Consider the following 24,552-nt stretch of genomic DNA (forward strand, 5'->3'; position numbering starts at 1 on the left):
GGAGATTTTGGCTGTTTGCATGTGCTGTGAATCTGGCCTATGATATTATAGTTGCTGGAAAAAAAGGAAGTATTTTTCTGAGATTTTCAAAAGTGAATGGCTACCCACTTTTCTTTGCATGCACTGAGTATCCCTTTGAAAATCTCACCTCATGTAGAGAAATGTTCATGTACTTATTTTGTAAATAAATCTCTGTCTATATATCACGACACATTACTTCTCTACCTTAAAAAGTTTTTAGAACTCTCTTTTTGCATGCAAGCTGGTTTTAAAAGGCATGCTGTCTGTCTTCAAAAGCTGCCAATGCTTCCTCCTGGTAGTATTCTTTAGACTTCAGCATCAATCAGTGATTATGAGATTTGCGAGGTCGAAAGTGTTTACTTCTACACATAATGCGGCTTACCTGAGCATTCAGTGCCTTACATAGCCCAGAAGTTACCGGTAAGAACTCAGATAAAAAATACGAAGGAAATAGGACTCTACAAAAACAAACAAACAGCAATAACAATCAAACAAAAAAACCCAATATAAATATATTCTGGTGTGTCATCTTCATTTTCTGGGGTCATGAGTAGGGAAGCAGTTTCTAGTAAACATCAGAACCTAATTCACTAGAAAAAAAGAACAAAATTAAACAAAAACCTGAAAGGAATTCTTCCAAGGCAATAATCTCTGAATTACTGATTCCAGTATGTTTGGGTTTTTTTCACATTTGCAAATGCCAAGCTGATTTTAGTAACTTACTTTTAAACATGACTGCCTGTTTTTTCTTCTGCAGTTTGTTGTCAACTACCTTGCTATAGTAGTTAGATAATAGGATTTACCTTATTCTGTTCGTTGAGAAGAAGTATGAAGAAGCCAGGTTAGATATTATAAACATCCTTTAATTAAAGATGTGTTGAAAAGATCATATTAAAATTTAAGTATTTAGAAATTTGACTTCTATCTGTGATTCATACAAAAAAATTTAAATTGTCAAAGAACGATGAAAATATGTGGCAGATAATAATATGCTTAAATTGTCAGCTCTGTCTAATTAAATGTGCAAAATACGAAATTGAATGTGCGGTCACCCGGTTGAAGATGTGTTTGCAGAGTGCGCTCATAAGATACTGTATTTCATGGGTAAATCTGCACTCACATTTTACAAGTCTGTCCCTGTTTTTCACAATCCTTTTTTTAGTTTGCACTTCCTAGATAGCTGAGAGTAAGTTACACCAGAGAAGTGGTTTGAATTATCTATTTAATCTTCAAGGTTGAGACAATAAAAAATAGGTCATTTGTACTACAAAAAGAATTCAAAATCACAGAATCACTCCAGATTGTTGCTGCTTCTGTTGTGAATCTGGCATAATGAATTCATAGTATGATTAACCACAGAGGCTGAAACCCAGCACTTAGATCCCATCTCTGCAGATGGGTGCACATCATACAGGTTTAGGGTATGGTCTTGGCTCTGAACTCACTGATAATTTTTTTTAAGCATACACTGCCTTCTTGAGTTCTGCTAAGTAAGATGAAATTATAATCAAAATCTACTATGTGAAGCATCATAAATGAAGTCTTTTAGAACTTAATTTTATTCTAGTATTTGAAAGTATATGAGTCGTCTTGAAATAAATTGTATTCCATTTACAAAACAGGCAAAAAATACTCCCCATGTCCATGTCTGGAACTCTTTTATAATTTTCTTATGTAAGATGGGAGAATTGTCCTTATTAATCCTGTTGTCAAATGTAAAATATTTTGGAAATCTTAAAAAATAAATGTTGCATTGCAGCTTCCAGAAGATCATTTGTTGTACTCTTTTAAAAACAATCAAACCTATGAAGTTGTATGGAGGTAACATTCCTGATAGGTAGCAGTAAGTGAAGCTCATTACTTTTTCAGTGCTAATTCTTGTTAGAGAAAATTAAGAAGTAAAAAAAAAAAAAAAAAAAAGCCCTAATCAACCCAAAATTTTCATGCCGAGGAGTATAGCAGAATTGTCCCAGCACTTCATACTTCTATTAACAGGCATCAGCCTGCCTCAGCCCTGCAACTCACTCCACTTGAAACTCTCACTTTACTTCAGATAGTCTTTGCAACCTCTGAAGATGTAGTAACACGAATTGTAACTGGAAGCAGAAACGTTTCTTACTGTTCTGTGCTAATATAAAATCAGTGTAAAACATGGTGGGGGGGGATGGAAAGAAAAGGGAAGTGTCAGTCAGTAGCAACTGAGGTGCATGTGTTTGGGGCTTATGTGCTGTGAAGGTAACAGCCTGGCTGATTGAATTGCTTTTGTTATTAGGTGGACTCTGGTGAGGCAGATCTAGCGGATGAGCCCACATTTGAATCTCAGTATTCTGTAGAGAGTGACGTCTTCGAGGCTTCAACGATAGCTCTGCATGGCAGTGCCTGTAGCAGTGACCTCAACTACAGCTTCTCTTCTCCATTCCCAACTCCCAAGGTAAAAAGGAGGATGGTTTTATTGATGACAACCTGATTATAAGTGTGGAAAAGCTGTATTATTAGATATAAATGTTTTATGTCATCCTGGTTCAAACTGCACTGTTTCTTACCAGATTAAAGTGTGGCTTTGTTTAAGGTAATGCTGCTGTCTTTCAGGCGTCTGTGTTGAACAGAGAGGCTGCTAGAAGGTTGATAGCTTGGATTTGTGTTTTGTGTAGCCACATAAAGTATGGTGAGATGTTTGTAGTGTTACAGCTGTGGTAAGCAGTCTGTTATAAAAATTTCGTTATTATTACTTCAGAGAATAGTGAAGAGTGGTAACACAAAAGAACTGCATTATTCTATGGTATTTTAGGTATGAAAAGCAAGAGTAAGTTTCAGTCCTGAGCTTTGCTTTTATGCTTCATAGTATGTTTGCTAGTACATTTTCTGTGTTCTTGAATTAAATGTCCATAATAATACTATAATTACATGTAAAACTGTATATATCAGACCTCTGATTACTAATAATTTCTAGTTAAAGTCAATAAATTAAATTACTTAAGAGTATTACAAAGATCAATATCTTCTTTCTTGCTGGTCACATACCCATACTGACTTGATTGTATCAGATTTAGTGTTTTTTTTCTCTCCGTGGTTTTTCATGCTCCTTTTTCTTGGCAATCTGTAAATTTATTTCAATAATCCAGAGTCTTCCAAGTAATTTCTCTTAGCAGTCATCTTTGAAGGCAACATTGTAGGGATTTATTCCAGGGTTTACAGTCTGTGATCTTGAATAGAGTAGCTGCTGCTTTTTCCTGCACACCTGAGCTGCAGTAACTCCCTTTATCCGTTCTGGAATATGCTCAGCCCTTATGAAGCACTGGTTGGGAAGCTACATTAATCTTCTAATGGTTTCTCTTAATCCACAGAAAAGCACATCTCTGCTGTGCCAGTGGGACAGATTGCATTGTTTAACTCTATAATTGTTACCTAAATGGATTATGCATTTTGCATGCTGAGAAGCATTTTATGAGATAGAGGCTGGATTACATTATGTATCACGTTGATGCTCTAGGAAGTCTTAAGTTATTTTCAGCGTTGACTTAGAGCAGGTTTCGTTTTACGTGGGTTTTTTTAAAGATTATGGTCTTGGCTTTTCAGTGTTCCTCTCTGTACCAGTATGAAGTGAATACAAAGTTCTCATCAAGTAACATTTTATGCTTCGCAGTTACGAGTGACTCCACAAAGTAACCATAGCAAGAATATCTGCTCATAAAATTAAAACTTCTGAAGCAAGTGAAATGCAGTAAAGTTTTAAAAAGTGCTATTAGATACTATGAGGAATGGAAGGATATTTAAGCTATTTCTTACTGTAGGGCATTTGACAGGTTCTGTATGCCTTTGGTGTCACTTTGAAAACAGGTCATGAAAAAGAATACTTAAAGTCAGAGTAATGCAAATGCACTGATGAGGCTGCATGTTGCTATAGTTACAAATTCCTGAAATATTTTGTCTTCAAATATTACTGCATTGGATATTTTTTTTTTTCAAGTGAAACAAAAATAAAAATGGACATATATGACAACTCCAATATGTATATGTGGCATATAGAATAAATCTTGAAAACGACCTTGGTCTTGTTTTCACTGATTTTGAAATGGATACAAAAAAGACTTAAAAGTAGATATCTCAGCTTACTTTGAAAGCCAATGAAATAAGACAAATGGATTGTAGTTGTGGTGTTCTGTTCTCCAAAACGTTGGAAATTATTTTGTTGATTGCATCATACAGATTAGTTGTAGTTAGGCTTTGCTCAGTTGTGTTCTCAGATGTTACTTAAACCAGTTATTTACAGGTGAATGTTTTTTGCTGATTGTCTGGAACAGAGCAAGCATGTATGCACTTCATGAAAGATGAGAAAAACTAATTCTAAGGCCCTTGACAAAAAATATTGCAAAATATCTCAAAATCCTGGGAAATATGTTTTTCCCAGTTTTTGGATACAGAGTAGAATTAGTAGGACCAGTGGATAGCAGCTAACACAGCTAGAGGTGCAATTCTTGTGACTATACTCACTGCATAGCAGAGAAAAATCCCTAATATTGATATAGAGCCTCTAAATCAAACCTCTTAAGTCCTTGATCTATTTTTCTAATATCTAATGGCCTACATTTAAAAAAAAATAGTTATGTTGAAAACTCAGCTAGAGAATATTTTAAGGGTTTTTTTCAGATGGCTGTGATTATTAAAATCCCCTAAAATATTTGAAATGCAGAAACTTCAGATGTTGAAAGAACAGATTTTGTATAGAGAACTTAATGCTAGTACTGCAGCCATAATCGATACATTTCCAGTAAGTCCTAACTGCTAAGCTTCTGTAACTGCGTCATTGTATTTCACTGTTATCGCAGTTCAAAATCTACATATTAAATTTTGTTGAGATATCACTTGAGTTTTTGCTTTTGCCTCTTCATGTGGAAGGGATATTAAAATATGTTTCTACTCAGTTAAATGGATGATTAGTGTTAGGGAAGTTTTCTATTCCCTAAAAATTAGATTGTATGCTTATTGTCTGAGCTGCTTGAAATTGCTCTTTGCTTGCTAAGTGTTTTGAAAGTAAAGACCTTGGTCTTGCAGAATTCTTCTACCTAAGATAGACATCTGGATGCTTTAATATTAGTAACTTGCTGGAATTGTTGAGGATGTGTGAGTGGACATTACTTTGCTGAAATTACTGGGGATTTATTGATAAGTACCAAATTAGAACTTGGCCTTCAGCAGTAACCTTATTTTCATTGATTTCTGGTGTTTTAAAACAGAAGAAATTGTCTGAGGAACCAAGTAAATTTTATAGTAAAATGCCTGTAGTGACCTGTTGAAGACACTGATGTTACAACAAATATATTTAAATTCTGTGAGATTAATTTAATATTTTAGCATGGAATGTACTTTTAAATTACACCACAAGAGAGTGTTGATTGTTCTTTGTCTCCTGTGTTTAACAGTCTGTTGAAGAGGAATGTTCAAATGCTGCAACTGATTTCTTTGCATCTGACAAGAATCTGTACAACATGGATCTGAATCAGAGAGTGAGAGAACAGAAGTCTGTAGTGGGCAATAGCCTAGAAACCACAAATGGTTTTACTAAAAAGGATCTTCTGCCTCTGGATGTTTTGGATATCAACCAAAATGAAAGTGAAAACACAGCAACATGGACTGCATCTCAGACAACAACAGAAATTGCACTAAATACAAGCCTTGCTACTACCATGCAGTTTGATCCCACTGGAAAAGTAAAGATTTTTTTTTTTTTAACTAATAATTAAACTCATGGCAAAGCTATATTAAACCACTAGAATTGTCTACAGAAATCAACACTGGCCAACAGCCATGTATGGTTGTTTGATTATAAATGTCCATCAGATGTGGTAGTTTGCATAAAAACTTACAGATTTAGACCTATCCAAAGCAGTAGATAATGTATGGTGTGAAGATAGTGAAGTCCCAGAGACTGGTCATACAGGGGTATATAAAAGTCTGTTTATGCTTCACAGCACTAGATACTGCTGGACCACAGTGTACCCACTGGGCAGGCCAGGGGACATTTCTTATCCCCTTTTAACCTCTGCAGAGGGATGGGTGCATGGAGGAGGTGCACAGCTGGAAACCAGACCTGAGAAGCCCAGGGGTAGTGCTGTGTAGTACTTGCATCCTGATGTTCGCACAGGTCTGTGTAGTTCAGCTCACAAACTGGCCTGTGATGCCACAGTATGCAAACATAATGTTCCTTTATATGACAGTGACTGTGACATGTATTTATTTTTTTTGTCCACTCAGTGATTTATTAGAAAATTCTTAAAAGAGTTGCAATGTCTTACAAGATGTGTTTCTTTAGCACTGGCAGATTGTCAGACATCTGTGGTGAAAAAGTCTGAGTGCCTTTGAATTCATCCCACTAATTTTTAAGAGTGTTACTGATGTCCCTAAATTAAAAGCATACTTTGTGGTAGATTTGCTGTATTACCTGAATGAAAATAGAAACCTCATGTTTGATCTTTGATGGACTGACTTCTCCAGTGTCTGTAAGGAGTCTGTGTTAACTACACGCCCAGCTTTTGTATAAGGTAAAATGGGTTGAGATCAGTATGTCCAATTCTATTTTTATGTCACTATTCTGAACTGATGTTATTTTTCCCTTGTGTTAGGATCAAGTGCTTTTAATGGAAAAGAGATGGCCATTAGCTTCAGAAGAAAGTTCTACAACCCCAAATTCAGTCAAAAACATGTATGAGAAGACTATCACAATTGCAAAAGGCAATTCAAGTCTAGGTAAGCTAGCTAACATTTTTTGTAACCTTTTCAGATGTATGGCTTTCTCTTTATCTCATGTGTTCCCTGTTTTACTAGTAAAGACTAAAGATTTTACTTCTAGTGAGGAAAGCACAGGATATTCATTTGCTGCTCTTACCCTGTTTACCACGAACATCAAAGTAAAGTGTCTGGTCTCACTGAGAATTTTTTTTCCTGTGAAAGAGTTTAGTCATTCCTAAATGTTAACGATTTTAATATGTTGTTTTTTAATGTCTGCACATTTATATAATATAGGGGAAAACCGAGATATAGCCAAGGAATGCTGTAGGAGAACACTTTAGTCAAAGAGCTGCAGGCTAGACTTTCAAATATATGTAAGAACACAAAACGATAATGAGTTTTGAGGATGGTCAAAAGTGTGTAAACAAGCTGTTCACTTTCTTCCTACATATTTGTACTTGTGTCTTAAATGCCTTAGTGTTTCTGAAAATCAGATCATAGATGCATTTAATGGGTAATATTTTTAGCTCAATTATATTATAATTTTGTGGAGAATTCAGAGTTTTAGATATCTGCAATCTGCAACTTCCTGAGCGTACTGACTAGAGACACATTTTGGATTGAACAGGCATAACAGGTGGAAGTGTTTTTTGCTGGCCTGTCACGGTCTCTGGTGTGGTCTTGGGCAGTGTGAGAGGGAACACAGGAATAACATCCTCCCAGGGATTTTCCCAGAGCCCGCACAGGGGAGGAGTTGTGGTGGGAGGCAGTGACGCTCCTCTCCCGTTCCTGGCCAGTGTGTTCATTTGCTTCAGTTTAGGTTCCTGTTGCTGTTTCTTCTGGCCAACTGCTTGTCTTTGAAGACTGTGTTATTGGTAGGTCAGGAGTTTGTGTGGGTGCTGGCTGTTTGTGGTGATTCCACAAATGCTTTATGATCGGTTCTCCACAGAAAACACCCCGAAGGGAGCCCATGGGCCTCTTGTTCATAAACCATCACCACTTGGGACTCCCTTCCTGTGCAGAAGTGGGTGGGATGCTGTGATGCTGTAATTCATTCTACCTGGAATAGACTGCCATCTGATGGGTGGATGCTCAGTCTGCTCCATATCCCCTTCTACTTTGTGATACAATCAGCATACAAACTGGATCAGGAGCTGATCTGGTTTAAAACTGGCCTCTGCAATATAAAACTGTAGGCAAGGCTGATGTGAGTATAAGTTTTGTCTTTCATTGGTGTGAAGTAGCTGGGTAACTACTGCCTTTATTGACCTCATTGCCAGGCTATATAAAACGCAGGTCACAGTGCGGTTCCAGGCCTTTATATTTTTTAAGAAAGTTTTATTTGCAATAACCTCTTAACGGAGCAGTGTTTTTCATGTATGTCTATCAGTATTTTAAGTGCAAAGAACAAAGCAAATTTCATGTCAAGCATAATAAAGCATAAAAATACAAACTTGGGTCAGGATGCACACTGGCAGACATTACATGCATGAAAAGTAAGACTGGCCTCTCATGTATACATGGTATGAATGTGAATAATGCCTTCTCCTGGCTTTTGACTGTAGTCTTTTTCTTCCAGTCTCAGTGTGCTCTGGCCTGGGCATGGTGACCAATTTACACACATGGCTGCACTGCTTTTAACTTTGATTTTTACAAAAGGGGCTAAATCATGAGCTGTGAATGATATTGAAAGCTGCAGCTGCATCAATTATTTCAGTTGAGAACTGGCACTTCTTTTTTCCTTTTAAATGGTGTCACCCATAGCTTGCAACAGCTCTTCAAATCCAGCCACAGCTGGAGCTCTGACCTTTTGATTGCGATTTTTAAAAGGTAAGGGGACAGACCACTTACATGCAATAAGAGCTGAAATGCCTTTGTCCTGTGTGATATATTTGGCACTTGACAATGGCATTTGCATTTTTAACCTGAAACTGTAGCTATCCCAAGTGTGACATCAGCCTTGCAGATCTGTTGTAAAGGAGGATGTCAGCATAGAAACTGGAGTTATGTTCTTCTAAAGTGATAATACACTAGCTTCGCTAATACTGTTGTTTGTTGCTGGCTTAGCCAAGCAGCAAAATTAGGTTCAGAATTTCAAACCACATTTCAGCTGTTTCTTGGAAGGTTTGCTTTTCTGTACATGCTGCCTGTTTCAGTTGCAGGGTTGTGTTTACATTCAGATCTGACTGAGTAACCTGTGTGAGCAGATCTGTCAAGAGATGGTTGCTGGAAGGAGTATGTGAGTGTAAACACTGGGGGAACCACCCCAGTACAGCACCTGTAAATACCATCTGTAATGTGCTCAACATTATAACTTCACTTATCTAAAGGCTCGGTTATAGCAGTTTACCTCTGCTGTTTCTAGTAGCAAGGCAATAGATCAGTGGCGTTGTGTGTCTGATATACCCATGTTTAAATGACACCTGACCACAGCTGATGTAATTACCTGGCAAATCGTAAATATAAATCTTGAGTCAATTGTAACACTGTATTCTTTCATCAGTTTAATATAAAGTGCCATCATGAAGATGGGTTTTTCAGTCTTTCCAGAAGATAAACCTTGATTTCTGCATACCAAAATAGAGAGGTACATGTTCTCTTGTGTCTTAAGCAGCTTATTGGGCAGTTCCTTTCTAGTCAGGGCCACCTTCTCATACTTTAGACAGCTTTGTTAATCTCAACTACAAGCTGGTTTGAGGAGCCATCACTATTAAGAAACTTTTATTATCCTAGAAAGCACAAATAAATATCCAGAGTAGTGTTGTTGTTTAAATGGTTAACAGTATTTTTTTTTTCCTCTGAGATAAATAGGCAGATATTTTTATGGTTGTCTGCTGTAGGTAGCCTGGGGCTTAAAGCTGCCTTCTAAACTCTGTTCAACCAGGGTCTAAGATCATAGAGTAAAGTGTTCAGTCTGTTATGTTCTGTAGCCATGTTTGTATATATAAATGGTTAGAATTTTATCATGGTCAGTGTCTTTGAGTCTGGAAAACACCATATGGCTTGTAGAGACACAGCTACACTCCTGGTGCTTGATAGCCTGATGTTTACATGCAAAGCCAGGAGAACAAATACTAGAATATTCACTGCCTCCTTCGTCAATAGGTGTTCCTTTATAAGGTGCTCTCACTTCAGTGGCTTTGTCTTGTTGGTAAAGGAAAGCTTCCATGTTAGCACATTAAAAAAAAAAGACTTTGACAGTATTAAGATAGTAGAAATCCACTGGGTAGACCTCCAGGTTGCCAGCCCTTCAGCTACCTTTTCATTATCTCAGTGAAGAACAGATTTTGTGAAACTGTCATCAGGGATGATTTCGTGAGCTCCAGCTGCCCTGAAAGTAATACTGACGACTCATGCATGTGAGAACAATCACAAAGATGTAAAGCCACAAGTAGGTCCCTATAGGCTCCACATGAGGGAGGGGGGAGAAGAGCATCTTTTCTCTCATTTTCCGTTAGTGAGAAGAAAGAGGAGTTAAGTGGTGTCTATAAACATTGAGAAGTAGTGTCCTGCTGTGCCAGAGGTAGGATTATGGTGTAACTCAAATGGTGGACTGTACCCATCAGTAGTGCACGGATTCTGACAGAAATCAGAATGCTCTTCTGGGTCTAAGCCATGGCCCACCTATGGGAGCAGGAAGGCTGCCACTGTCTCAGTGGGACCTGATTCAGGCCTTCTGTTGAAAATAAGTGTGTGGTTGTACTTGGCCTGTGCACCTAATCAACTGTTTAATCATTTCACCTCTTTTCCAAAGATGACTATCATAAACTAAATTGAAATATGGTGTATAAACTCAGTGAAACATTCAGAAGAGTGGTAAATTTGACTGGTTTAGAAGTATTTTCATTACATTTTTTATTTTCTACTTAAATTTTCCACTGTCTTAGTTTTTTTATATTGAGCCTGGTATGTGAAGTAACACAAGGTAACGATAATGTGATTGTGATTTGTAAGTGCTGTCCCCTGTTGGAAAGAAGGAAATGTCAGGAGGAACAACACTTTAGACTTAATGGCACTGGCAGGTTGGCTGGCTAGCTTTTACGTTCCATGCCCCAAGTTATATTTTTTTCCCTTGGCACTCAGAGCTGGGACCCAAATGATGTTATTAACTGTGTTGTGCATTTTTCACTATAGGTATGACAGTAAGTTCTAATAAGGATGGCTCAGGAATGATAGTCCGCAGCATCATCCATGGAGGCTCAATAAGTCGTGATGGACGGATTGGTGTGGGAGACTGCATCCTGTCCATTAATGAAGAATCAACCACTAACTTAACAAATGCACAAGCCCGGGCTATGCTAAGGAGGCATTCACTTATTGGACCAGATATAAAGTAGGTGAAACTACATGATGAATTGTGGTAGGAAGAGGCTAATAATCAAAGTCTGGTTATTTATGCAAGTGTTCTAAATTAAAATTGTCTGGTTTTACAACATGGATTTACTTTTAATTTACAGCTTCAGGAGGATAATTCACCTTCAGATTACAGCTTCTTGGGTTTGAAAGATAAAATCACTTGTGTGAGAGGCTTTGGTTGTTCTTAGAAAAGTTATTACTATCATTAGTAATCATCATCATTACTGCCCTTCCTGGTTTTAATGAAAGAGTGGGATTAGTCAGAGTTTTGCATTCATAGTATGACTCCTCTAAAGAAAGTCAGAATTTCCTCAAGGTGTTTGTGTTTCTCAAACGTGGACTGTCGTGGCCAGTGATTTCATTTGATGGAGATCTTTGTAATGGTTTTGGCTGCCAGACAGTATGACACATGGTGTTAATGCAGAAAAGTAATACTTTAAACGTTTTCAGTACATCTGTGACAAACAGCAGAAATAGTCTGTTTTGTGAAGTCACTTCCAAGTTTTTATTAGTACATACAAAGGAGCTTGTTGCTCTAGTGCATACATATCTGTTCTTGACAATACTATTTTAAACTTGCAGTAGTGAATATAAGCTTTGGAAAGTCTACTTGTTGATGAGAAAGTTTCTTCTTCTCAAGCTCACTCAGTTTACAGAATTTTAACTTTATCTTGAAATATAATTCTTTCTGGCTGATGTGGTTATGGAGTTAACTTTGCCCACATGCGCCATCTAGAAATGAAGTTGTTCTAAGCTTGTGGATGGTGCTCTACACACACCAGTGCTGTGTTTGCAGCTTAAAAAATCTAGTAGCTGCTTTTCTCAAACCTATGGTAACGTGGATTGAGTCAGATCTGTAAATGGGACTAATGAAGCTGTTTGTGATAGAAACCTATACTTATTTAGGGGGGTCACCTTGAAAGGAATCAGTTCAGTCTCAGTGCAGTTGCAGGTAACTGTGTGGTTTCTGACAGTTTAAAATGGACTACAGAACATTGCATTCTTCCCCAGAAGTATTCTAGCTTTGAAGAGACCTAGCATTTTGTAAACAGGTAGCCAGAGTATCTTCATTGTGGGTGGTGGGTTTAATTTTCTGCCCCATAGCTGTCATATGTTTAGGATTATGATTTAATGCCAGCTTGTTTAAATATTGGGGTATGCTCATATAATGAATTACATTATTGTCAATTCTGTCATGAATATGAGCGAGTCAGTGTTGGTAAAATATGACATTGATTATTATTGTAGTCTTTCAAACTGTATTATAATTCCGACTGCCATGACTGAAATCAGTTGGTATGTGTGCGTGCATGTGTGTGTATGTCTGCTTAGATACACAGATGCGATAGCACCATTCTTCACTGAGGAGTCTTTTATTAGTGCCACAGTTACATGATCAAACACAGATGTGTTCATTATTTGTGCTTACCCTTTAACAGCTGCTGCATTTTACGCTAGTGTGACTCTATGGGGTTTTTTAATAGTCTTAGTCTTTCACAGATATGTCAGAAATACCAAAACTTTGTCTCAGATGTGAATATTCAGATTTTCCAGAAAAAGTACATGCTCTTTCTGAAACGTCTCACAGAAAAGGGGCAGTTGCTATTCATGTTCTTAGGAATTTTGTCTTTCATTTTATATTTATGTTCTTCAGTGCATTCCCATCATAAGAGTTTAAAGTGAAGCTATCTTCTGCACTTCAAAGAAATGAAAGACCAAATCCTTTGGTAGCTTCTAAAGGAGTCTTGCAAGAATAAAGACAGCATTTTTGGGCCTACATAATTTTGGTACAAAATTTTTCAGCATAATTGAACTTTTCTGTAATTTGTACTATCAGAAGTATTATACAAGATCCCAGAAAAATATTGTGATACAAACATGTTGGTAAAGTCCCAAATCAGGAATTTGGAGATATGGAGCATTATCTCATGATAGTTCTTGTTTGCTGAGAGGGATACAGACCTGCGTAGATGTCATTTCAGAGCTAATGTAGTGCACCACCATGCAGGATTTGTGATTGAAGGGGCAGTATTTCAAATAAGCAGATTGAGTCTCTTTGGTGTCTTCCTCAGGAAATGGGGTTTCACAGCATTCAGGTGTGGCTGTCTTGATGTCATTCCTCTTAATCCATACAGGGCTGCAAATTTTGCACCTTAACTTATAGACTGATCTTTTTGGGGGTAGAAGAGTGTCCCCCAAGAGTGAGTAAGCTGAATTATTTTAATTTCAAAGCAGTGTTTTAGTGGCAAACGTTATTTGGTGAGAAAACATAAAGCTGTTCTTACTTGACACAAAGAGGCTGCTTTAAATTTTAATAAAGGAAATTTGATTTTGAATAGTTTAAGAATCAGAAATCTGAGTTTCAGACTTAGATTTTTTTTTTTCTGCTTTGTGTGTAGAAAACCAGATGTGTGGCCTTGCCAGAATGCATTCCATTTCACTTCTCATTCCACCTTGCCAGAAGCTCTTATATTTCTGTAAAAATAGCCAGGGTTTTGTGTTCAGCAGCAGCTGCTTGTAACATCTGTCAGATAATTACAGAGCTGAATCAGAATTCACCTGCATGAAGTGTGGGGATGAATTCTTGATCAAGAAATAGAAGATAGATTACATTTCCATTTTTTGTGCTTGTTAATATCATTGCTATAGACAACAATAAAGAGCAGATGCTTTCTGAGGGAGGTGTATATGAACCAGTGGAGAATGGGGAAAAAAAAAAGGAGAAAGAAAAGAAAAAGCATCTCATACTTTTAACTACATAAATATGCCTCTCACATTCAGCATGAGACACTGATATTTGTTAACATCATTGTAAAAAGATGCTGCATCATATGCTTCACATTCTAGATCTTCTCCAGCACCTGTTGATGATCAGGCCCTCTTTTATGTGTGAGTATTGGCGATTCAGAAACTCATTATGGCTCTATGTTGCAATGTGTCTGTAAAATCATTCCATGCTTTTATGACATCCATAGTAATGTCAGGGATATATCCAGATATAGGTACATATTCTGTGTGTGTATATGTGTGTGTGTATGTGCATGCACATGTGGCTGCACATGTGGATGTTTGTATATATATTTTTTTTCAAGTATTAGTGTGTGTATTTGTGTATGGTTATGGCTTTCAGCTTGAAGATTGGAGTGTACTTCTTAAGACTGGAATTAAAAAAAAAATTCTAAACAATTATTGATAATATTTTAAAATTTCATCTGTGACAGCATCCTAGATGTGCTCCGAGCACGTGTGCGTGTCTGTGTATGTCTGTGTGTATGTATAGGGTTCACTGCTAGAATTGACATGAGTATCATGTACTGATATCTGGATTAATCTCAGTGTCATATTTTCTGTGGCACTTATATTTTACTTCCTTCATATATAAAAAGGTTCAAATTAGACCTTAAGTGTTAATGACAGTAATTTGTCCTGCACATTTTCCATACTTTGTTATTTGGTTTGTTGGTGTTTCAAGGTTTTGTGTGACTGTTCAGTCAAGCATGTGATAAATGTTCCTCTGTACTGCATGAGGTGTTGTGTTTATGAGATATGTTCATATGTACACTCTTTGGTGTTTTCATTGTCACTGCTTTCATTGCTAGTGCATATCTCTGGGTGCGGGAGGGTGGTTGCATCTCTCAAAAAAGGAAGCCAGAACACTTTCTCCTTCAAACTTTACAGCTATGAAAGAGAGGAAATGACTAAACTCCGCATATACTTTCTCTTGAAATTGTTGAACTTTAACTTCTCTTCCAGATAAGAAATGAAACAAAATAATAGAGCAGTCACTTACTTGTTTTGTGTCTTCATCCCTGTTGCCTGCCAGTTGTTTTTCTTACTCTCTTCCCTGTGACTGTATTAAGGCAATTATCAGTCCCTTTTGCAGCCGAACCATCCAGGTGCCTAGGTGGATTTTTATTTCCACTTCACAGCACAAGGATCAGCAGAGTTGACCAGAGGAGCCCAAGACCCTTCTTGTTTTGGGCCACTCATCACCCCAGTCGCATGCTGAGCTGTTCAGGATGATGCTGGATATCTTCAGACATCACTGTGACCTCCAGGAGTGAGCTACAGTAGCTATCCAGCAAGTGATGGAATTGATAACTGTGGGTTGTCTGCCCATATAGTACTAAACAGGGAAAAAATTGCTGGCAAATATAAATCCAAGGTCTTTAGTACAAACCGGCCTTGCTATCTGTCACAGAACAGGAGGCAGGACTGACAGCCACTTAGTAAAGACAACTTTCTGGTATACGTATTTCCTAAAACTAAGTTTCAGCAAAGCTTGTTTTTTTGTATAACTTTTCACTTCATTAATAACATGCAAAGGAGGGAGAGGGGAGGATGACAGGCACATCAGTAATACAGCTTAGCTAACAGAAGCAGCTAGGGAAACCTTTGTAGTTAACTGAACTTTGGAAATCATGAGTGAGAAGCAAAGGTGAACTCCTACACAGAATTTACCTTTTTATTTAGTTTTCTTTGTTATGCTTTTTTTTTTTTTCAAAATGCAAATAAGCGTTTTGGTTTATATTTCTGAAGTAGCTGAAGCATTATTGAAGTTTAGCGGTAGATAAGAATAAAGAGTTAAAAACATATTGAATGTTCCCTTTGAGTGCTTGCAATTAGACAATTAGAACGGTAGTTAGGCACTAGAATAGAAATAATGTAATTTTCCAAAGACAGCTCCCATTGATGCTATCTAAATTTGACTTGTCTGTGGGAATCAATTAGGTAATTCAGTTGCTCAATTTTAAATCATTTTTCAAAACGGTGGAGTGAACCTCTTTTCTTCCATGTTCCTGTCCTGTACGCAGAAAGGGAAGCTTTCCCACCTAAGAGAGCTTTTTGGAGGTATTTGTAAATAGTACATAAGGCTGTTTTAGTTCATCCTTTGAGGCATACTTTTTGGATGTCCCAGCACAATGTCAGTTATTCATTCATACAATGAAAACCAGCAGGGTGTCCCAGAAGTTGGAATGCATGTGGTTTACCTCCCCCTTAGATGATCTCTAACACTGATGTCGCACAGAAGTATGAGGTAAGGACTACTCCTACCCATGGACCTTGGGACCCTGCATAATTGTTTGCCATGTGCTCCTTGAACAAAAGGACTGGATAACAGTTTAAAAATGTTGGATGCTCTGCTGTCAGTCATTGTACTCTACTGTCTACACCCAGGCTGAATCTGGGCATATCTGTTTCCTTTTCAGGAGTCTGCCATTCTCCTTTCCATACTTCGAACAATATCTTCCAGCTGCAGTTTAGCATGAAAGGGATTGTCCAAACCTTCTGAAACAGCAGAAGTGTTGCTTGCAGTTCTGGTTTCTTTACTGCAGCTGTCTTTCAGGGGAAAATACATTATTTACTGCTTACTTTTGCAGGGTGAAAATTGATGAATTTGACAGGGATAAAATGGGTGAATGTAACAGGATGATATGTTTTCTTTCATTCAAATGCAGCTTGCACATCTCATAGCTTTTGTAGAGGCAAGGTATTCTTATGCACTTAGTGCGTGGTCCTTCTGCAGGAGCATTGCCCCATAAGGGTTTTGAGACCATAATATTAATCCTAGCTCCTTGCTATAGTTCAGTGCATTTGGAGTTGAAGATGGCTAAGAAGTAGTAGTGATTATTTCCAAAAACTCTTCCCCCCCTTACTTCTCTCAATTTCCCTGATAGGGCTTTGCAGATAACTGCTGCATGTCTTGCATGTTTCCCAGTGCTGGAGTGCCCTCAGGAAAGACTGCTAAGAGTCAGTGATCTTGTGCTGAATGTTTGTTCCCTAGTGTGTGTTAACTCCCCAGCAGTTCAAAATAAAAACACTTTCTGTCAAGCACATAATGCTTGTATGTTTGGAAAATGGCCAAAGATAAAAAGGGAGGAGTCTTAAGGAAAATAAGATGGTTATATTATTGATGGTTTAGAAATTTGCATTAAAAGAACTGGAGAGTTCCTCCTTGTCACAGTTTAAACTGATCTGGCAATCACAACCACGATAGCCACTTGCTCACTCCCCTCCCCAGTCCCAAATAAGGGAGACAATCAAAAGGAAGGAAGGAGCTCAGGAATTGAGATAAACAGTTTAATAAAAGAACAAAATAATACTGATTAAACACTACTACTACTACTACTATATATCTATACCAATATCTTTACCTATTCGTGTATCTATATCTATATCTATATATATAAAATGGAAATAGAATATAAAATAAAATATACTCAATGCAGTTCCTCACAAACTCCGTACTTACCGAGCAGCCAGTCTGAGGGGAAGAGAGAAAAAGGCAGAAAGACCCAGAGGCATCTGTAAAACAGCCAGATGGCAAAAGGCCAAACTAAAAAGAGCTCCCAAACAGAACTCCACTGAAATTAAACAGAACTGGAACAGGCCTTCTTCTCCCCCTCTGTCTCCCTAACTGGAAAAATTCCAACTCTCCTTAAATATGAAGCATGACGCTAAGGGAATTGAGTATTTTTATTGATCAGTCTGGATGTCAGTCAAAGTCTGCCACATCTATTCCCCATTCCCAGCTTCCTCACATCGGGGGGCAGAAAGCTCAGAAGAGTCCTTGGCTCCCAGACAACAACAACTGGAAAAACATTGTCCTGGGATGTTATCTTCTTGTTCTCAAACTAAATCTGAACAACAACCATGCTAGCTACAAAAAGGAAAATTAACTTTCAGTCAAAACAGCCCACTCTTATTCATCACCTAGGCACCTATTTATGCATCTTCTGCACTTCTCTAGATATGGTAGATGTGAAAGGATGTAGGGAATATGATTGGGCACAGACAAAGAAGACAAAGGAAGATGGTCCTTATGATAATTTTGGTAAAGTGTTTTTGGACAGACAGCATTAGTCATTTAAAAGTTTATTTGCTCTACCTTATATTGCTTGCTGTGCTCAGCAGAAAACCAGCAAGAGTGGGAATCAGTGGCAGACAGGGTATAATAGACAGAAGAGGACTCCAGTCGGGGAGTGATGGACAGGAGAGGGCTTCAAGTAAGTGAGAGAGTCGAAGCTGAGGGAGTGTCTCCTCAGCAGCTTATGTGTCCTTGTGAAGTGGCCAAGATTTTTTTCCTCTATCTGTTCTGTGGGGAAATACATTTATATTTCTTCTAACCGTGTGATGGATGGAAGGACAGCCTTTTTTGTGTGTTTTCTGTCAGCCTTCTTGGCAAACTTGGATCTGATAGCTAAGCTGCTTATCAAACAACTAAAGCTTTTTAAGAAAACTAAGCAAGGAGGGCCATCTAAGTAGCCCTGTTTAGATCATGGTTTCGTTTTGCATGTAGAGGGAAGTTTTTAAAGAAGTATTCTTCGTGCCTTAATGTTTTTTCTTTCTCTTTGTTTCCCCCTCCTCAGTCTATTGGTCCATTTCTTTTCTGGCATTCAAACATGATGGGGTTATACCAGGGCTTCAGGAATCTGCATGTAATTTGGCTGATGAAACATGACTGTCTGACTGTCCCAAGCTGGTTGAAAGTGCATGAAGGGGTGGAAGAACGATTTGAGCAGGGTATTGCTCCTGGTGGCATAGGTGGTGTGCTGTAGCACATTTGTATGTCCAAACTCACACAGTATTGTTCACCACCAGCATAGAAACTTGAGATAGAATCAAAACTGCCCAGGAAAGCACAGAACCTTCTGCAAGCCAACTTCCAGAAGCTGTTTAAGCCAACACTTGGAATGTTAATGGTGCATCACACCTTACACATCAGTCATTGTTTTTGCACAAGGAATCTGTTTCGACTAAAGCTAGCTTGTCCCTATTACACTCTTGTCACTGTCCAAGCACCATTTTCTTAAAATGAAGTGACCAGCCCTCAGAAAATAATGTGCTGTTCAGCTACCTAATTTAACCATAAATGCATATTTGTTGCACAGTCACAGAGGAGTAGCTCCTGTTCCCAACATACCAGCATTATGGCTGTGAAGTCAGTGACTATGTGAAGTAGTCTTGAGTGCCTTCCTCATATGCATTCCTCACACCCATCCAACAGTCCTCATGCTACTTTAATCGTGTCCCATTTTGTTGCAGTATTACATATGTGCCAGCAGAAAATTTAGACGAATACAGGGCCAGTTTGGGACAACAGACAGAGGGAGCTGTGCCACTTGAACTTTTTCCTTCACATACTGTCAGGTGAGTCAAAAGACTTACTGTTTTCTCCCATAGGGCTCTCAGTTGTAAGTCTTTCCATATACTTGACACAGCTGAGGAAGATAAGTTTTATTTTAGAAAAGCTGAAAGATGGATGATTTTATTCAGACCGTTACACTGAAAAGCTGTTCAGAACATGATTTTAGCTTTGACTAGCATTTTTTTTTGACATTTTTACAAGGCTGTTTTATAGCTGTTTGATCTACTCCAAAAGGAGATTGAACCTGCCTTATCCTAAACATCTTTAAATACCGTGCAATTTAATTTATGTATTGTCACAAATACTCAGTGCTTCCAACGTGAGAATTTGGCATTTATGTTCTCTGCAGAACACATAGTGGAAAGAATTAGTTATGCTGTCGTTTTCCTTGATTTTCAAAAATTTGTAATTGTAGGCCAAAATATTCAAAGTAACTAATAACTTTTGTTTACTTGAAATTAATGTCTAAGAGCAGTAACTGTTTTTTAGTGTTGCTGTTGTAATTTCTTCCATTTTGGAAACAATAAGTAATTACCTTCAGCTTTGACTTGGTTCTACTTCCAAAATACAATCTTCTGTGATTGTCAGTTGATAGCAACTGAATTGCAGAGATAAGTGGACAGGGAGTCCCCCAATACTATATTTGTTCTAACAGACACCTGAAAATAAGTTTTTTACATGAATCCTGTCTACAAATTCTAATGCTGGCATGGTGATCCGCTACATGAAATTTTGCAGTGAAATGTAGGTATTAGGTGGGTTCTTTAAAAATTATTTTCTTGTTCCTCTTCATCAGCAGGGAACTCCCAGAGCTTCCAGAACGTGAAGAGGGGGAGGGAGAAGAAAGTGAATTTCAAAATGCAGCTTTCACTAACTGGAACCAGCCTAGAAAGTGAGTGCAGATCTATTTGTGCAGTATAAAATCTAATCTGCAATTCAAAAATTTTGTAACTTGTAATATATTTTAAGAGGAATAAGGAAACAACAGAATTGCTGCACTTTTGTATATTGTGCATTGCAGGAGTTGATTTTTACTGCCATTTGGCTGGATCCCTGCAATCTAGCAGTTTCTTGATTGCTTTATGCTTTAGCAATTTATCTTTGTAGGCTGACTCTCTGGAAACCAGTAAGAGGAGGTGAAGAGAAGGATTCAAATTTTTGATTAGAATCCAAAATGAAGTGAACAATAGACATAATTACAGACTTTCTGAGCAATTCAGTAGATAACTCCTGACAAAACTTTCCAAGGAGGAGTTATTTCTGAATGTTTTTAAACCATTGTGCAAATCCAGGTGTCTTCAGTGTGCAGCACTGTCATAATCCCAACAGATTTTGTTTTATTTTGGTGCTTGTTTTGTCACAACAGGGTTGAACTCTGGAGAGAGCCCAGCAAGTCACTGGGGATCAGCATTGTTGGAGGACGAGGGATGGGTAGCCGCCTGAGTAATGGAGAAGTGATGAGGGGGATCTTTATCAAGCATATCCTGGAAGACAGCCCAGCTGGGCGAAATGGAACGCTGAAAACTGGAGATCGGATCGTGGAGGTACAAGCCAAGTGCCTTTTGCTTGCAATACCCTCAGCATCTCTGGAGACACTGAGATGGATGTGTGATCGTGGCCCAACAGCTGTGTAATTGCTCCAGCTGGCACCACTTGAGCCATGCAGAGTGTAGTACCATCTGCTGATGTTTGTGTGCAGACAACTTTAAGTTGAATATACATCCTAAAGCATAGATGACTGACTGTGTGAGCATGAATCTACAAAGCCTGCAGTTCTACCTGCCTGTTTTAAAGCCAGAATGTATAGGAAAAAGCTTAAGTTTGGTGAAGCTGAAAGATTTTACCTTTGCATGTTGGATAGCAACAGAAGTGGCCAGTGAATAGCAAATCATGCAGATGCGAAGCTTGTTTCTCCCTTAAAGAATCTTAATCAAATCACATCATATTTGTGCATCTTGTGGAGGAATTAAGGGAGATACAGTTTGTTTCCTGGTGACATGAAGAATGCTGGATTTTATCCAGAGGAAGTTACGAGCATTGTGCCCATGCATGAGGACAGGGTAGCCAGTGATGTTGCGGGGAGGGATTTATCTAGATTTCTTTTCTGCCTAGGCAATCCTGTGCTCGTGCAGCCACTTCAAGATATTGAAGAATGAACATACTGAAAGGAGTGTGTAATTCCTGTGATGATTATCAGTCAGTCATTACCCTGTTTTCAGTGTTCCATTAGGAACTGCACGTGTTTCAGTTCTGCTGGATGTCATAAGCTGACTGTCCATCAGTAAGAACATAGCCAGCAGGGTGATGAAGGTGGTGATACTCGTCCGGATCAGACTGGGCTTGCTTTAAATTGCAGTTTACTGTCTGCTACAAGAGCCATATAAAGGCTCTGGAATTAATACCTTAATGTAGGTAGCACTTTCTACAACAGGGTGAAAGAGTTTCCAGTGTATAGCAAGTTCAGAGGTAGAATTTTGCTTGATGGCCACAAAGTTAAAGAGCATTCATTATGTCTGAATACCTGGATTTTTATGTGATTGCCTGTGACAATGATGCTTGTAGAAGTTGAAGTAGGTGAGTGAAATTAAGTAAGCAGTGCTTTGTTAATGTGGCTGTTCGTGAAGATATTCCTTCAGTTTCTCAAGTTGTGACATATCTAGGCTTTTCTCTCTGCTACTGCATACAGTATTTCAGAGAGGGAATTGGAGACCCTTAGTTTTATTGTTCAGTTCTTCATAGGTTTAGAAGTTTCTCAGTTTGTTTTTGTTCTCTCTTTATTTACATTGGATGGTAGAGTTAGACAGTTAAAAGGTAGGGGTAATCCTCATTATATAACTTCATGTGCAAGAATTGCCACTAACAAATAACCTTTCCATGTTAGCTTCTGGCTTTTATTGTGGTCGTTGTGACAATGCTTTACTGATGCTAACTTCACCATAATATGGTTCTTGTCTGGATTGCAAGGCAACCTGTTTTACACACCAATACAGAAGAAGGCGTGAAGTGACCAGAGAAAAAAATGTCCTTAGCCATCCTTTGTAAATGCTTTATTCTAGAAGAGAGAAAGTTTTCAGCTCTGACCTAAAAGTCTGACTTCTAGGTAAATTGTCTAGAAGATAAAATTGGTCTTACCAAAAAAGAATGAAAAAAAAGGAAAAAGTACACTGTACTGACATAATACTCCATAGTGAAAGACCCTCCAGCACCTAACAAGTTTCAGTTTGTAAATCTCATAAAGTCCTGGGAGGTAGGTAATTCTCAGATAGGAGTTACAGGAAGCAATATTTGGCAAATGCTACCACTCTCCTCAGATAACTTCATCACTTCTTATTATCATATCTCTTCTGTTTCGTTGCCTGTGGAAAAACTGAAGGAGCCTGAACCAAGAATGTTGAAAAACCTGTTTTTGAAACCATGGAGAATATTTATTTGATGTCCTTTCAGTGCTCTTGGAAATCTCAAACCTGTGTGTGTGAGACCTCAGGCCAAGTCAACAGAAACCAGTAACAGAGGTTTGGGCTTAGATTTTAGTCAGAGCTCCCTAACGAGAAACAAAAGCTGACTCATGGTTCTTGTAGCTTCTTGCATTGTTAAGATGAGGCCTTCCAATTACAGGTGGATGGAATTGACCTCAGAGATGCCAGCCACGAACAAGCTGTGGAAGCCATACGGAAGGCAGGCAATCCTGTAGTCTTTATGGTACAGAGCATTATAAGCAGACCAAGGGTAAGCATAAAGCATATGAGAAGAGATGTAATACCTAGTAATAGATGAAACTAATGTTCAAGGTGGTGGTGTTTGGGAATGGGATACTTAATCCTGAAAGTTCCATCTCAGCTATTGTAGGAACAAAGATTTGATTTAAGTATTATTTCCATTTAGAATGAAATCGATTTGGATTTGGAATTACCCTCCAGCACGCCGTCCTCAAACTATTTTGAAAAGCCTCAAGAAAGATAATTTGTTGGGGGGCAGAGTAGGAGTCTTAACTAAAACCAGCTCTTAGAGATTGACAGCATGTCTGAGGAGCGCATGCAGAAATACAGCACCTGTTAAAAAATTCATTGGACATTAATGAAAGGACTTAGAAGTACACGGAAGTTTTCCGTCACTAAGCTGCATGGACATTGCAGAGAAAAGCTTCTGAGCTTTAATATAGGTTGCTTGCATCACTAGAAACTAAACTTCCTCTTTGTAGAATTTGTGTAAGCTGCATGTTTATTTACTAGTTGTCTCATAACTCTTGTTCCCCAGCCAGAGTCTCTTTATAGCTCTTCTTCAGCTTCTGCTCCCTGTGGGCAGAAAACTACTAACCCATTTTATCATCAGTCATCTAAGGTAAAGTTGCATGAAAAATCCGTGTTAAACGTTGGTTATTGATACTCAAGCTACTAAAATAAGGCTTTTTCATTTGCTGTGATGTGAACAAAATTTCCACTGCTGAATGTTTAGGCCGTTTTGGGTTGGGAATTATGCCATTACTTTATCAGAATTTATTTAGAGAATGCTGCTCTGCTCTTTTTAATTGTAGTTCTTTGTTCTTCTTGTTTTCCAGTTATTAAGCTTGTTGGTTATTTCTGCACTGTTTATTAACAAACCCTTGTTTCTCTGTAAGCAGAAACGTTGGAAATGCTCTTACTGTACACGATTTGTGTTGTGATCTTCGTAAATGGGATTATATTTATTGTCTTTTTTTGAAACTTGCATCTGTACTTTATAATAAGATCCTAAAAGAAAATTTCCTGCCTTCATTCATGTGCAGTCACCCAGATAGCTAGCTGCCTGCATTTAATATGGTACCACTGTGTATTTAGCAAGGCAGTCAGTTTCAAGTGATGCTAATGAGTCAGTTTCTTCCCCTTTATTTTCTTCATTCAGGCTGCTGAAGTTGTTAAAGAGATCTTAAGTGTACTCTAAAATAGGCCAAATAAAGTACTCCAGAATAGCCCAAATAAAACAAGCAGGCTGTGAAAAACTAGTTGATGTGTCGTTTTGCTAGCAAGCAGTTATCCATCAAATCTGTGTTTCATACTATACTGCTCTGAGTATTGCTGAGTAAGAATGAATATATCACCATGGTTATGGATAATTTGTAGGGTTACAGCATTATGCTGTATGAAATGCTTGCTTTTTTTTTGATACCTTAGCATCCTAGACACATTAATAAAATGCTGAAAACAAGTTAGTTGAAAAATGAAAAAGAAAATGAAGGTAAAATAAATCCTGTTACTTTAGGGTTTGTTTTTGGAAACAAACAAACAAACAAAAAAGCAAACAAAAAACCCCAGCAAAACAAAACA

At 38.0% G+C, this 24,552-nt stretch overlaps 1 protein-coding gene across 13 annotated transcripts in view; it reads left to right on the forward strand.

Annotated features, from left to right (window-relative positions):
* MPDZ (multiple PDZ domain crumbs cell polarity complex component) overlaps window positions 1-24,552 on the forward strand; it is a gene marked incomplete at its 5' end in the record, with an annotated part of 99,074 nt that overhangs the window by 45,326 nt on the left and 29,196 nt on the right. For 9 of the 13 annotated variants that reach the window (XM_082075696.1, XM_082075692.1, XM_082075697.1 and 6 more), the window contains 9 exons: window positions 2,294-2,452; window positions 5,442-5,729; window positions 6,642-6,765; window positions 10,882-11,080; window positions 13,951-13,992; window positions 19,150-19,254; window positions 20,049-20,144; window positions 20,619-20,796; window positions 22,868-22,978. In XM_082075696.1, coding sequence (XP_081931822.1) covers window positions 2,294-2,452; window positions 5,442-5,729; window positions 6,642-6,765; window positions 10,882-11,080; window positions 13,951-13,992; window positions 19,150-19,254; window positions 20,049-20,144; window positions 20,619-20,796; window positions 22,868-22,978 — 1,302 coding nt within the window. The remainder of the gene's footprint in view (window positions 1-2,293; window positions 2,453-5,441; window positions 5,730-6,641; window positions 6,766-10,881; window positions 11,081-13,950; window positions 13,993-19,149; window positions 19,255-20,048; window positions 20,145-20,618; window positions 20,797-22,867; window positions 22,979-24,552) is intronic. The other 4 variants (XM_082075698.1, XM_082075693.1, XM_082075700.1 and 1 more) reach the window with 4 other exon arrangements.

The sequence above is a fragment of the Streptopelia decaocto genome (genome assembly GCF_964273445.1).
Source record: "Streptopelia decaocto genome assembly, chromosome: Z".
In the NCBI taxonomy this organism is placed as follows: Eukaryota; Metazoa; Chordata; class Aves; order Columbiformes; family Columbidae; genus Streptopelia; species Streptopelia decaocto.